This window comes from Urocitellus parryii, chromosome 4 (genome assembly GCF_045843805.1).
Source record: "Urocitellus parryii isolate mUroPar1 chromosome 4, mUroPar1.hap1, whole genome shotgun sequence".
Taxonomy (NCBI): Eukaryota; Metazoa; Chordata; class Mammalia; order Rodentia; family Sciuridae; genus Urocitellus; species Urocitellus parryii.
In genome coordinates, this window is record NC_135534.1 from 142,426,508 (window position 1) to 142,442,307 (window position 15,800).

Genomic DNA, 15,800 nt, shown 5'->3' on the forward strand with positions numbered 1-15,800 from the left:
GCAGAATGTGGGTTTGGCAGGACATTGTGAAGGGCTCACAATCTCTCTAGCTCCACCCCAATGGGCCTCGTTACTAAATGCTGTTGTGGACAGGTGTCGCAGTATATCCTGTGTTCCTAGGAATCCAAAGCCAAGTGTTAGTGGATTCTAGAGGCAGATAGCTTTATAAGGGTAGAGTCCAGGACCTGAGAGTCTGGATAAGGGCACCAACAAAGTTCAGTTATGGTGCTCCTTCAAGCACTGGTCAAAGCCCACTGCATTTGGCAGAACAAAACAGACTGCAGGTTCAGCTGACAGATGCTGTGCACCCCACTGCTTCAGACTAAGCGCCCCAGGAGTAACTGGAGGCAGACAGAATCATCTGAGCTGGTCTGGAGGTTATTTGAAACACGTAGGAGCAAACAGAACTGAAGTAACAGGAAAATGGAAGGTCAGAAAGCTGCAGATGTGTCTAGGGAATCAGAAAGGCTTGGCTTGAACAGAGGGTGGACCCAGAAAGAGAGGGTCAGACCAAAATAAGGTCCAGGTCAGACTGAAGGGCTTGCAAGTCCAGCTGAAGCTTTCAGACTTTATCCCATAAATGTCAAGCAGCTTTAATGAGAAAGTGCTCTTCTGATCCATTAATGTATGAGGGATCTCAGGTAAGGCTCCCTGGAAGCAGAGTCTCAGGTGAGGATTCTTGTTCAGCAAGTTTATTGCAAACCTCCACTCAGAAGAGTGGAATGTGGGAGCAGGATGTGGGGCACTAGGAAGAGTGTGGTCTCACTGGCATAAGTTTCTTTGTAATCTGAGGGAAGCTCTGAGACACAGAATACAGGACAGACTTATCCCACCTTAGAGCAAATGACCTCTATTGCTCATTGGCCAAGGTTGAGCAAGAGATATAAAAGTTTGTTAATGCTTCTGTAGCAAAGTCCCACAGACTGGGTGCTTTCTGCCAAAGATGTGTGTCCTCTTCTCAGGTCTGGAGGCTGATAGGGCAAGACTGAGGTGTTGATAGGGTTGGTTCCTTCTGTAGGCCTCAGGAAGGATCTGTCCCAGACCTCTTTCCTTGGCTTATAAATGACCATCTCTTCCTTGTGCCTTCACCACATCTTCCCCATACAGTCTGTGTCCAAATTTCCTCTGAAGAGGACACCTGTCATACTGGATTAGAGCCCATCCAAATCACCACACTTTAACCCCATTCCCTCTGTAGAGACCCTGCCTCCATTTTGATGCCCTGGGGATTCTGGAGATTAGACGGCCACATAGGAATTTGGGCAGTGGGAAACAGGTCACCCCATAATGGGGATGGAATGTCTCCCATCTGGCCAAGGGCAGTTCCCAGGGAAAGGGCCAACTGTGAGCGTCAGCAGTAGTGGGGAGGGTGCCGGCTTAGAGAAGACCTCTCCAGACCCTAATAAACACACCCACACTCTGCAGGCTGCTTTCAAGAAGCACCTCACTTTTTCTCAGCATCTCTGGAAATCTCCCCATCCTGCAGGTGTGCAGCTCTAACTCCTGCCTGCCACAGAGATCAGGAGAACATTATACCTTCCCAGGACATGCTCTTCTGTGTGCACTCCTGAGCTTGCAGCTATGACGACTCCCTATGTTTTTCCTTTTTCTTTAACTTTCTCTTTTCAGAGAAGTTTTTCTGAATATTTATTTTTAACTCAGGAATCTTAAATGTTGGAGAAAACTTATGACATTTTGCGGAATGGGATAACCTGTGCTTAGAATTCAAAAGCCATTTCTAGAAGCCATAATAGGCCACCAAAGCTCCTACTGACCAACTTTCCTCCCCTGCCAGTAGAGACAACATTGAAAAAATGTTGGACAAGCCAAGTGTGTCGGTGCACGTCTATAACCCCAGCAACTCAGGAGGCTGAGGCAGGAGGATTCCAAATTAGCCTAGACAATTTAACAAGACCCTGTATCAAAATAAAATAAAAAGGGCTAGGGATGTAGTCAGTGGTACAGCACCCCTGGGTTCAATACCCAGTATCAGGGGGAAAAAAAAAATCTAGTGCCCTGTGGTTGTGTGCCGAGATCAGATTACTAATGTGAAACAAGTATGAATTACAAAAAACGGCACTGGCCTGTGTGAAATTGTTTCTTAAGGACTCTGGATGTGATGAGATGCAGAGAAGACAGGAGCTCACCTGGGCTGAGGTCATGAGGGAAAACCTGTCTTTAGGCAAGAAGTGGAGTGGCTTTCACTTCTACCACTATCTCCCATGGTTAATGATTCAGGATTTCTCTGTGTTTTTCTCCTGTCAGGTTTTCATAGAGAAGCAGAAAGGAGAAATCCTAGGAGTTGTGATTGTGGAGTCTGGCTGGGGATCCATCCTACCAACCGTGATCATAGCCAACATGATGCATGGAGGCCCCGCAGAGAAGTCGGGGAAGCTGAACATTGGAGACCAGATTATGTCCATTAATGGCACCAGCCTGGTGGGCCTGCCTCTGTCCACCTGCCAGAGCATTATCAAGGTACCCAGACCTGGGAAAAATCTATTTCTGTTATCAACCCAAAATGACATGAAGTGTAACTGCTGTCTAATCATTAACATTTACAAATGTATTCTAAGTGTCAGGCACCAAGGAAGGCACACATACAAAAAAGGCTTGTGCTCAGGGCTGGGGCTAGGGCTCAGCAGTAGTGCACTTGCCAGGCCTATGCGAGGCACTAGGTTTTATTCTCTGCACTACATATGAATAAACATAAAAGGTCTATCAATAACTAAAAACAAAATTATATATATATATGTATATATGTGTGTATATATATGTATATATGTGTGTATATATGTGTGTGTATATATATGTATATATGTGTGTGTATATATATGTATATATATGTGTGTATATATATGTATATATGTATAGATATATGTATATATAAAATATGCTTGTTCTCAGACATCTCATTATTTAGTATTTATAAGCTCCTCCTATTTACAAGTCATTTTTAGATCAGGGATAGTATATTTGGCTCACTAACAGCCACTGCAGGCATCACTAATCAATCACAACCCTCTCTCAGTATGCCTAGACTCAGCCTCAGCAGCCTCAGCTCAATAATCCAGACAGTCCCTTAGGGTAAATCAGATGAACTTGAGATGATTTACCATCTCTGTTAAGAATTATGGGAATGATAAACCAGGCATGGTGGCACACACCTACAGTCCCAGAGCCACTTGGGAGGCTGAGGTGGGAGGATCTTAAGTTCAAGACTAGCCTGTGTAACTTAGCAATACACTGTCTCATAATACAAAATAAATAAATAAAAATAAAACAGAAAGGGCTAGAGATTAAGCTCAGTGGTAGAGCACCCCCAGGTTCAACCCCCATTGCCACAGAAAGAAAAAAGAAGACCCTAGAAATGCTTCAAACCTGAAGCCACTGACACAGGCAAGTGTCTTTCCCAGAGCCTAATGGCTAATTGCCGTAAGGAGGAAACTGTTATAGTCCATGGAGTCCTCTTCTTACATGAACATAATGACTTCTCATTCAACCTGAACTGATACTGTTACATAAAGCTAAGAAGAGCTACTTAAGTGAAAATTAAATGTGAATACTTAAGAAGAAAATCTAATTTCTTTTCCTTAACAATGAAGCATCCATGTGTAGTCTTCAACACTGATACTTGCTGATCGCATGGCCAGCATGACAGAAGTATTCCTCCTATGAACCCCAAACAGTTCTGTACCATTAGCTAGAACATAGCTCTAAGGGATGAATTAGTGCAGTCATACAATCATCCTTCTGAGCATAAAAACAGAACACAAAAGCCAACATCCTCATCTAAGAGGGTGGGGGTGGGAGTAGAGGGTGCAGTTGAGTGTTTACCACCAGGGTCAGTGCTTTTGCCTTTTTTTTTTTTTTTTTTTTGTAGAGGGGCACAATACCTTTATATGTTTATTTTATTTATTTATTTAAATATTTCTTTTTTAGTTGTAGTTGGGCACAATACCTTTATTTTATTTATTTATTTTTATGTGGTGCTGAGGATTGAACCCAGCACCTCACATGTGCTAGATGAGCACTCTACCACTGAGCCACAACCCCTGCCCCATATTTATTTATTTTGATGTGGTGCTGATGATCAAACTCAGTATCTCATGCGTGCTAGGTGAATGCTTTACAACTGAGCCGCAACGCAGCCCCAGAGCTACTTTTAATGAATAAATTCTGCGTCTTCTTTAATGTATTGCCATGTGTCCTTTAATCATAGGGGCAAATTCTGAAAAATGCATCATTGGGCAATTTTGTCATTTTGCAAACATCATAGAATACCTACACAAACCCAGGTCAGTCACTAGATGTAACCTTTTTTTTTAACCTTTATTTTATTTACTTATTTTTTAATTTTTTGTAATTATGGATGGACAGAGTGCCTTTATTTTGTTTATTTTTACGTGATACTGAGGATCAAATCCAATGTCTCACACATGCTAGGCAAGCACTGCCGCTGACCTACAGCCCTAACCTCTAGATCTGGCCTCTTGATGCAAACAAGAGCTGTGGTAATCACCAACTCTGAGGCCATTATTGGCATCACATGCTACACACCTTGTTTTACAATAAACCTTGTTTTTTTTAAAGTAAGTATACTCCAGTGACAAAAGTATAACATAGTAAATGCATGAACCAGTACTGCAGTCATTGATCCAGGCATTATTACTGTACATAAGTGTGTGCTGTACTTGTATATGACTGGCCCTGACGTAGGTGTGTTTACACCAGCATCTCCAAACACATCAGGAATGAGTTGTGCTACAACCTTAGAACAGACACCATATCATTAGGCAACAGGAATTTTTCATCTTTATAATCTTTTGGGGCTATCGTGATATACACAGTCTGTGATTGACTAAAACATCATTATGTGGCACATGACTGGACATTAAAGATTAAGATTAGAGACTCTTCTCTGAACATGAATATTCAGACATGTTTCATTGGGCCTCTAGTAGGTGCTGAGCTGAGCAATGAAGATCCTAGATGACAATATGTATGTGGAGGATAATTTCAGTGATCTTAGCAACATAGAGGTAAAAGACTTGTCAGCACTTAGAGGAGGGAAAATTTTATACAATATTTAAATTCACTTTGAGGGAGTAGAACCTAAGTTGTTAGCAAAAGAGGACCGTGGCCCTTGGAAGTCCCTGTTTCCAAAGTGGGCTAGCATCGAGTCAGGGGGTGGGGCATGAGTCTGGCCTGTGAGAACTGATCTGGTGTTACCATGGTAACATGGAAAAGCAGCAGGTGGCCAGGGTTAGGAAGGCAGCATCAATCCACATTGATATCTCCCTCTTCCCCATGAATAAGTTACTTATTAAACACCTTGTTTGCATGTACAAGAATCACAAGGGACTATGAGACCCAAAGACACCACAGACAAAATCTCCACCTGGGGACTTGGCCTAGCAGGGAGAAATGACAGGACTGAAGGCCCCAGTGATCAAGTGTTGTGTGCTGTTGTTGTAAAGAGTGCACATGAATTAGTGCACTGAACTCTCACAACACCCTTCTGTGGGACAGGTACGTTTGTTTAACCCATTGGACAAGTTAGGAAACTGAGGCACAGAAAGGTGACCACATGATCATTATGGAACATGGCCACTTAGCCACTGGATAGCCTCTTTCCAGTAGTTTGTTCAAGTGCTAGATCCAAGACCTTCAGCCAAGGATGATGTTGCACGCCCCAGAAGGCCTGGAGACAGTCTCATTGTCACAAGGGGGAGGAAGGTGCTACAGGCATCTAGTTGGTAGAGACTAGAGATGCTGCCAAACACCGAAATTCTCAGGACAATCCCTCAGGGGGCTGGGTTGTGGCTCAGTGGTAGAGTGCTTTCCTAGTATGTGTGTGGCACTGGGTTCAATCCCTGGCACCACGTAAAAACAAACAAAATAAAGGTGTTGTGTCCATCTACAACTAAAAAAGTATTTTTAAAAATGAAGAAAAAAAAGAATAACCTTATGTCTGGAAAGGTTTAAGGAGGGGCAAGAAGAAAGGAATGTTCTAGACTACATATGTCCCATGAAATGCATTTGTTGAAGCCCTAATCCCCATGTGATGGCCTTAGGAGGTGTGCCCTTTCGGAAGTAACTAGGTCATAAGGGTAGAACCCTTGAGAAAGGGATCTTTGAAAAGGGATCATTTTCCTTATGAAAAGGGCCCCAGAGAGCTCTTTGGCTTTCTTTATCCAGTTGAGGATGAAGAGAATCAGCAACAGGCAGAGGACCCTCTTAGAACAGCCCACAGGGAATGATGGCTGACACCTGGTTCACGTGAGTCATCTGAGACTCCGAAGGCACAGACACTTGCCCAGGGTCCCCAAATGGCCAGTGAGTCCCAACACTCCCTGCCAGTCTCCAAAGGACACAGACTGTATGAGGGAGTTGTGAGACTTGGCACCTCTGCTGCCACCTGGAGACTCCGCTTCTGTCATACAGATCCCTGCCGCAAGGTGAAAGGGAGCTTCTGGGAATACAGCTACCCAAGCAGCTTCCTGGGGGGAGGGTTTGTTTGAGTAGCTGAACTTAAATGTCTGTAAGTGGAGTCTCCATGGATTCAGAAAATTAAAAGACCATGCAACGATGAAAGAGATGTAGCTGCTGGAGATGGAGAGTAAGAAAACCACTGCCTCGTGGCTCTGCTCAGCAAAGCAGCACTAGGCAGGAAGCCCCAGTTAGACTCCACGGAGCTTGCACAGTGCCCCAGAACACACAACCTTGTTGAATGGGAAAATGAGATGGCCCATCTGTGGCCTCGCCCGGCTAGGGGGAAATGCTAACCACTGATAACAGCTAGAATTGCCAGTACCCCACAGACTGACTTCAAGTGGGTTTATTACTGTTTTATTAGTTCTCTAGACAGCACCCCCTTCTTGCCTGCACCTTGACAGCTGAAGGCACTGCCCCCACCACCCTTCACTGCCATTGCAGGGCACTATCTGGGCTTTTGGTGCTTGGTGATCCCATTTCAATAGGTCTCGGTGCCCTCTGCAGCTGCAGCTCCAGTGCTTCTCAAACTAATTAATGTGGGTCGCACAGCAAGCTGGTTAAAATGCAAGTTTTGATTTGGTAGGTCTCGAGTGGGGTTCTGCCTTTTTCACAAGCTCCCAGGGATGGTCATATCGCCTGCCTTCAGACTACACTTTGAGGAAGAGGAGTTTAAAGCAGTGTGTTCCGCATCTTGACACTTTAATCATGTTGACCTCCTCTGCCCCTAGACACAGAAAGAATAGATTTCTAGAGTGGAGTTACAGATATCGAACTATCTGTTTTCCTGGCTCTTATTTCTCTGTTATAATTCATTCCTGAAACATAATTATTGGTAGGTGAAGCAGGCTAGCATCTTCTCTGCTCATGCTATTGCCCTCTGGATTTTTGTTCTTTTTAAAACTAGAGCACAGTTTCCCTTTCCTTCTACAGGATCATGGTTCTGCTCTCCTGTTGCTATAGAAACCATTCTGGCTTCTCTTTCCTCCCCTCCTCCCTGCCCTTCCTCTCCCACCCTATTTCTTAATTTACTGCACCATTCCACTGTTGTCATGGGGATGAAATGACCGTTTATTTAATTGGCACCTCCAATAAAATGGCAGCTCAGAAATCTAAGTTAATGGGACCCAACTTGAAACATTGATTAGGAATAGCAGAGCAAAGGCATGGTCTGGTTATTTCAAATTGCCACTTCTCTAAGCCTCATCTTGCAGCACATTTTCCCCAATCTTGAAATTCTTTCACTGAGGGACTGAGCAGGCATCTTAAATCAATTCACATAAAAGGAAAGAACTCACCAGAGGAATGTGAATTTTTTTTTTTTTGTAACATTGAGAAAGAAAATAGGATCACTCTCCTGCTTTTCAGTATGTTCTGTAGTTTTCTGTATCCCACAAACTCATCTAAATAATTCCAGTGGTTAATATTTAATCCCAGTTTATTTATTTAATCCTCATTAATCCCAGTGTAAACATTTAAGGCCGATGCTTATCTGAGGGTTATGATTCTAATAGGCTCTTGTCTTGGCTTTCTTACCTCTCGTTTCTTGTCCAGCCCCTTTCCTGATCTCCAGGAGGCCCAGAGATGGCTTGTTCTACCCAGGACCTAACACATTTCGTGGCACATAGAAAGTGACCCATAATTTTTTTGAAGTCAGTGGTCAGTGAGATACATGCATGAATGACATTAAGCCACCCTTCACCTGCCTGGTGCAGAGTTTCCTACCCACCCCAAGTACTGCCTGTTAGGAGCCACTTCTCCCCTTCAACCCTGGGCCTTTGGAGAAGAGGGACTGTGGCTGACCTTGAGTGGCTTCCTAATCAACTCAAGAGGGGGTCAGGTCCAGCAGGAGCTTCCCACTCCCAGCTCAGACTCCCCCTACCTCTGCTCTAGTTGGGGGTGGGGGGACAGCAGGGCCTCCAACCACAACAGTGTTTTCTGTTTATCCCAAAGTGCAAAAACTTTTCTCGGTGCACTAGAACTTAACATACTGGGGAGCTCCTGCTCTGGGCCACCCTATCTATGCACACTCGAGCAAGCAGTAGTCGGGTGAGGCAGGTTTAAGCCAGGCAGAGCTGAAAGGTGGGCACAATTTTAGGGTTGATTGTATTTGCCTGGCACCCTTCTCTGGGATGAAGCTGACAAGTGGGTGATTGGGCCTGAGGGAGGCACATGGAGCTCTGTGCTGGTGGTCTAAAGCAGATGCTCCTGCAGAGGGGAGAGTGCCTGTCACAGCTCTGAGTGTGACAGAGTCTAGCCTGAGCTCACCTTAAACCACAGTGGGGTGGAGGAAACTCCGCTCAGATTGAGACCTGTTTCCTTTTCCTCCTCAAAGACTAGCTTTCCTTCCACGTTCCATTTCTAACAGAGGAAGGGCTGTGTGGTCTAGGGTCATGAAACCCTGACCTTTGTGTCTTTCCTCCTTTCTTCTCCCTCAGCACCCATCCTACAGCCCTCCCCAGGAGATGCAGACCAATGGCAGCCCCAATTGCTGTGGGAATGTCCATAAACCATAAAAATCTCCAACAGCTGAGAGGATGGGGAAAGGAGAGAAAACAGTCCCCGTGCACCTGCTATGAATGAGACGTCCTTTGTTAGGAGTCACTGCTCGAGCGTGGGAGTCCATTTCCACTCCTCTCTCTCCTGACCAGACAGAGGGTGCATCCTTCATCTTTCAAGCCAGAAAGCCCATAGAACATTTTTCCTCATAGTTGCACTTCCATCGGGTCCTTGAACACAGTCCATTTCCCAAAATGAAGATTCTGCCCACTTGACTCTGATCTCTGCCTGGGTTGAAAGAGCTCCATTTGAACCCTACTGTTTCCTCCCCTGGGGTGATAAGGTCTCCAGGGCACAGGACCGGAGCAGGCACTCCCAGGCGTCCTAGAGCGGCTTCGACCTTGGATGCTGTCTGCTCTTATTTGTTCTGCCTGCCTCAGGGGTCACCATATCCACTGTACACTATTCTTGTTTAAGGGCTTAAAGAATCAGTCCCGAGTCAAGCTGAATATCGTGAGGTGTCCTCCAGTGACCACGGTATTAATCAGAAGACCAGACCTTCGCTACCAGCTGGGATTCAGTGTCCAGAACGGAATTGTAAGTGCAACTCGCTTCACACACTTTTCCAAATGTTGACAAAAACATAGCCGTGTTCTGTTTTGTTTCTTGTTTTATTTTTTTTTCCCCAGCTAGTCCATTCCCCAAAAGCATCCCTAAGGGAAGGAGATAAGTGGATAAAGACCCACTCAGCTCCTTCTTTGGGTAGATTTCCTTTGAGCAGAGAATTCGGTGCCATTCTACGTGGGAAGAGACAGGCCCCGAAGCAGAGTTTGGCAGAGAGGCCCCCCAGCTGCTACCCTGGTAGCTAGGATGTCCCCGCCAAGGGCTGCCTCCTCCCTGGGATTGCAGCTATCTTCCTGGCTGTACTCAGAGCCCCTGCTGAACTGCCACACTCCCAAGGACAGGGCAGAGAAAGCTGCTCACTAAGCTTCAAGCTCCCCAGGGGTCCAGGGTGCACCCCAGGCCAAGATCCCTGCCCAGGGCTGTTGTGTAGGATTGATCTGTGCTTAGCCCAGTCACCGTTTTAGCCTGAATTAGCTTTAGGAATGGAGTATTTTTAATCACTTGACTGTCTGCCTTAAATAGTACTTCCTAATGTTTTCTTTTTTTATTATTGTGATAAAATATATATGATCAAAAATTTACAGCTAACCCAATTTAAGTGGCAGTAAATACATTCACAGTATTTTACAGCCATTGCCAACTAGCTGTATCCCTTTCTTCATCCCAAACAAACTGTCCTCAATAATACTCCTTTATGCCCTGGTTTGCCTTGTTCTGTATTCACAGTAACTCTGGGCTGTGGTGGCAACTGGTCTCCATCTGTAACCTTGCCTTCATGGGTTTTGGATGGTACTGCCCTCTCTTTGAATTTATCTTTCTCAACATAAGGACCCTGTTCTTTTTACACGCTTCCCTTAACTTTCAATTAAGAGTTCTTCAGTAATTAAAATTTCATTCCAAGTATGTTGTAAGGTTTAGAAATAGCCTTGAAATTCCCAATTGGAGTTGAAATTTCCAGCCCTGTTTCCTGTGGTCTCTATATCTCAGTAGCCTGGCTTGCCTGTTAGAGGAACCAGGGTTACTCCTCAGAGGTTTGGTCTGATGTCATCTCTTTACATGTTTATACCTGGTTTGCTTTGTTCATATTTGAGTAATGTTAAAAGCTGGCACTGGGGATGTAGCTTAGGGGCACAGCACTTGTGTAGCATGTGCAAGACCCCAGGGTTGAATTTTCCAGCACCACAAAAAAAAAAAAGGTTGCTCAGATATTAACATTGGGTTGCTTAGTGTGAGAGAGAGGGAGGGACAGCTACACCCTGTAGCTCTAGAGATCTCATTTGCCAGCAGCCAAGAGCCTCTATCCACTGCCTGGTTGCACATCACCAAGTTTGAACATGGTCACAGAGCTGGGAAAGCAGAAAGGTACCTTCCCCTACAACTGGCCATACGTTGGAATACAAAGTGGGGTGGCTCATGCAGTTGTGACCCTACAAAAAGGCTGCTAGCTTTAAACAGTTCCATGTTTGAGCCCACTTGTGACTCTGGAAATACTAACCTGTGCTACACAGGCTGACAGTCTGAAACACTAGCACCCAGGTGACAGGCCCAGAGGATTAACTTTTTCCCAATCAATCCCACCAAATATGCTTGGAAGACTTAATTCTTAGATTCAGCTTGTCGTGAAATCCAGCAAACTACATGAACAAGGTGGCCATGTCAACCTACAGAACCTATTTCCTGTGAAAATATTCTAAGAGATTTAAATACCCTCAGCCTAGCTCCATCTGCTTCTCAGAGATGTGCATGCTGGGGGATGAGGGTCCCAGGGAAGAGAGTCTTTTGACCCCATGGAGATCTGAGACAGGATGCTGCCCACAAGGAGTAACCTGGTGTTTGGCTCTGGTAGATCTGCAGCCTCATGCGAGGGGGAATAGCTGAGAGGGGAGGCGTCCGCGTGGGACATCGGATCATTGAAATCAACGGACAGAGCGTTGTGGCCACCCCGCACGAGAAGATAGTCCACATCCTCTCCAATGCTGTTGGGGAGGTAGGAGGGAGGCTCGGGCTGGGGAAGGGGCTGAGGGAGCCATCTGGTACCCCTTGCATCCTGCTGACCCTGATCCCCATAGTCCTTCCAGGGACCTTCCTATGTGTCCCTTCCCCTTAATAACTGGAACCATCTTGGACCTAAAGTTGAACACACTGTCGAAGAGGTTGTCTGAGGGCTCCCCCACAACATGAAGTCAAGTCACCACTCACCTTCCCTTCCACACACACAGTGGCAGTGCTCCTGTCGGTGGCTTCCCAAGTTTTCTCCATCTTCCCCCATTAATCCCTGCAAATGTGCTTGGCAGACCTAACCCTTAGAGTCAAGGTGCACCCACACGGTGGCTCTCCTGAAGCCCTGGCTGCGGGTCCGAGGCTAATTGGCTGTTGCTTCTTTAATGCCAAGGGTAGAAAGGAGGCAGGAGCCGTGAAGCCGAGTCACTTTCCTTCCATTTGAAAGGTTCTCTGTCTTGCCAAGGACTGATCAGAATGAAAACATTGGACTGGGAAAATAAGCCTTCTCTGGTTTCCTTTGTTCACTTCACATCACCCCTGAGCATTACAGAAAGCCTGTGGGTTCTGTTCTTCCTGGGCCACCCTGGGTCCAGTCCCTGTTGGGGTGGGTACCCTGGAAGCCCCTCCCTGGAGGAGGCTTCGTCTCTCCCCTCCGCTCCATGCTCACATGCGTTTCTGCCCTCAGATCCACATGAAGACGATGCCAGCGGCCATGTACAGACTGCTGACGGCCCAGGAGCAGCCCGTTTACATCTGAGCGTGCCTGGCTCGCCCTCGCGGAGGCTTGCATGGAGGACTCTCCTCATCGTGGTTGTGTTTCTGTGCTGCATCCGTGTGTCCGCTGAGACATTTTCCTCTCGCGCCCAGCATTTGGTTTTACACAGAAAGAGAAGAATCCGCAAGGACCTCTTTGCTCTCTGTCTCTCTCCAGTTTGCTTCCCCCCCATCCCTTAAAATCAGGAAAGTTTTGTATGTGCTCCCTTGAGGATGAATAACAGCCCTCTTCCATCAGGGATATGCCCAGGGCCATCTTATAGGACCTTCAAGGGTCCCCAGGTGGCTCTCACTGCCCAAGGGGGATCGTCCTACCCCAAGAGGCACAGACCGCTTAGAAGGAACTCCCAGGGGCAGTGCAGATGCTCCCTCAGCAGTGCCTAAAACTCAGTTGCTGACCTCTGCTCTCTTCCTATCTCTTGACAGGAATGAGGCAGGAACAGGGACCATCCCACATCAAAGGTATGCACTGTCCACCATGCAGCTGGGGCCCCCTATGTTGTCTCCACCCAGAATTTCTGAGCCAACCTGCAACCTCTTTCATAGGTAGTTTTAGTTTCTACATATACGTGGGGTCTAATACAGGCCTCCTCACATAAGGATAAAGGGAGAAGTGACAGCCTCGGACAGGCTGCCCTGGCACTGCAGAGAGCGGCAATTCACCAGGCAACCGAAGCTCTGCCAGGTACTCTGAGGTCACTGGTCAGTAGATAACGCAGGCAGGTGCCATCTGCCTCTCCGTATATTACACACACACACACACACACACACACACACACACACACGCTCTCACAGTATCTCACATGCACATTGCCCTGCCCTGCTCTCTACCACCAGGAAGACAAGCTAAAAATCTGGCACACAGAGCCCCTGGAAACCCACAGCCCCTCTCTGGGAGACCCCTTGCCCTGGCAGGAGGTCAGGCATGCAGAGTCTAATCAGCCTTGTCCTGAGAGAGATGCCGTCTCTGGCTGAGGCCTGGCCCTCCCGATACCACTTGACTGAAAATGTTTTCTCGGACTCCCCTACCCCTGTACACACGGGGGCGGGGAAGGGAGGTGGGGAAGGGAGGCAGGGAAGGGAGGCTGGGAAGGCTGTACTATTCTCCTGGAAGAGAGTGATGGCACGTTTCTGAACCCCAGGTGAGACCAACCTCCAAGCCGTCAGGACCACCAGGCAGGATGTGATATCTGAAAGGCCAGAATAGCCCACAAACCACAAAATTAAGGGGTCAGTAATGACCTCAGATTATGCCTAAGAATCCCCAAATGTGTTCTGGAAATATCTCCATGCCTGGTTGGTCTACGGGAGCTTTCAGCTGGTGTGGAATGTCGTGTTTGCATCAGGTGCCCCACACTTCTGGATTCCATCTCAGTTCAGTGTGGATGTTTTAGTAATATTATTCTGAGCCAGTTTTCGCTTATTCTTGGTCCAAAGAACTTTTTTCTTTTCTTTTTCTTTTTCTTTTTTTTTTTCATGTGGGGTGTGACTTGGTTTTGTTTTTGTTTTGTTTCATTCATGACCTCAGTAGAGACAGGGGAAGAAAAACTAATATATTTTGTAATATTAATATAACCCCTGTTCTCTGCCTCTGGGATATTTATGTTGTGTCTGTGGAAATAGGAATTCAGTGAGCAAAAGTTAGGTAGGATGTATTTATCTAGAGAACAGAGGAATTTAAGGGAGAAAAGTGATCATAACAAGTTTAGAAATATGAGACTTCGGCCAGAGAACAATGTCATCCGACCCCCTGGACGTCCTGGACTTTGAGTTTTCTGAATTAAGAATCAGAAAATCAAATGTTTGAAAGAAATCAGCAGCTGAAGTCTCTGTTTTACTGTAATAAAAAAGCCCCAATGAAGGGAGGCCACCAGCTGCCCCCAAGTCCTATATAGGCAGGAGCTGGCTGCTGCTGCGGGGCACTGGCTGGGTGGGGCCATGGGAGCCAGGGATGGGTGATCTAGGACCCTGGACTTGTTCAAAGGATGCTTAACAGAATGCTGCCAGGTGACAAGCCCAAGGTCAACCCACCATAAATGTGAGGATCAGGAACCCCAGTCTGAATTCTATTTGCCTTTCCTAAAATAATCAAATTTCAGAGAGTCTAGTATTATAATTAAATACTAAAGAGTCAGCAGTCCATCTCTGCCCTGCCAGAAGAGACAGTGGGTAGAACAAGAATGAAGCATTATCAGCATTTCAGGCAGCAGAAGCCTTGGAAAATCATTGGAAGGGCTCTTGCCAGTCTGTCCCCAGGGTGGCCCCTTGGTGCACCTGCCCAAGCTCCTAGATAGGACCAGAGAGACCTGCCTGCAATTGACCCGGGATGGGAACATTATCCCTGCCCAACTCCTAAGTAATTACAGTGAAGTATCTTCATCCTAATGAGAGAGAAAGAGAAAATACTTTCTATTCCTATTGCACAAAAAATGTTGGAAACTTCAAGAGGTGCTGGAAAGCCAATTTGTAAGCTCTTCTAGAGGACTCATGTATTTTAGCATAAGAGTAAGAGTATTTCTGCATCACTTTCTGTTGTGCTAATCAGTGTGGTTCCTCACACCCGAGTGGAAGCTGTTGGAGCTTGGTACAGGCCCACCTCGCTGAAATGTGTTCTTCCTCTGCTAACATCAGCCTACCTGTGGTTAACCTCAGAAAGGGGATCTCAAGTGTTAGTCACTCTGTGTCCGAAAGTCCCAAAAGAGGTGGTGGTCTCTTTCCCTTCTGACATCCCGTATGTGTGTAGTTACATGTGTGAATATCTCAGCACCCCACATAGCAGGGATGATGTACGTGCAGAGCAGCCTGTCCCCAAAATGCAAGGCACAAAATTACCCTAGCCACTCTGGCCACTGTGCTGGGACAGGCTAGTGATTCAGCTTTGGGGACGGGCTCCCAGATTCACCTCTTCCTCCTGGTCTTCCCAGGATGCACCAAAATCCACCCTGCCTCTGCCTTCTCCAATGGGGACTTTTCAGGGAGCCACCCACTACCAGCCTTGGGTCATGAGAGGAAGAAACCCCCCAAACCAATGCCTGAAGCCCACTTCCCAGAGGATCCCCTCCTCCCTCTCCAGAGTGTGCTCAGCAGGGGTAGAGCACATCCCAGGGCACCTCGTCCCTGTGCACAGGCTTGCTTTCTGAACATTGCCCATCAACACTGGCCTTCAGGGAGTCCAGAGTAACCTACTACCTCCCCCATTGCTCCTCCTCCCTCTAAACCCCACCACACCCAACGCTCCCTGTCGCAAGCTAATGAAAACCCACCCACCTGCAGAGCCCTTCCTGGGTCTCTCCACCCAGTGGTGTGGCCATTACCAATGTTTACAACCAAGGGCCGCCTCGTCCTGATGTATCAACTCTCACCTTCACCAGGCTACTTGTTGGTTAGTTTCACCTCTGTCCGCTCCT

The 15,800-nt window shown here is 46.7% G+C and overlaps 1 protein-coding gene across 1 annotated transcript in view; it reads left to right on the plus strand.

Annotated features, from left to right (window-relative positions):
- The window catches only part of Apba1 (amyloid beta precursor protein binding family A member 1), a 200,700-nt gene extending 188,324 nt beyond the window's left edge, over window positions 1–12,376 (plus strand). The window contains exons 10-13 of the mRNA XM_026389282.2: window positions 2,266–2,478; window positions 9,472–9,591; window positions 11,465–11,605; window positions 12,305–12,376. Coding sequence (XP_026245067.1) covers window positions 2,266–2,478; window positions 9,472–9,591; window positions 11,465–11,605; window positions 12,305–12,376 — 546 coding nt within the window. The remainder of the gene's footprint in view (window positions 1–2,265; window positions 2,479–9,471; window positions 9,592–11,464; window positions 11,606–12,304) is intronic.
- Window positions 12,377–15,800: the final 3,424 nt, after the last annotated feature.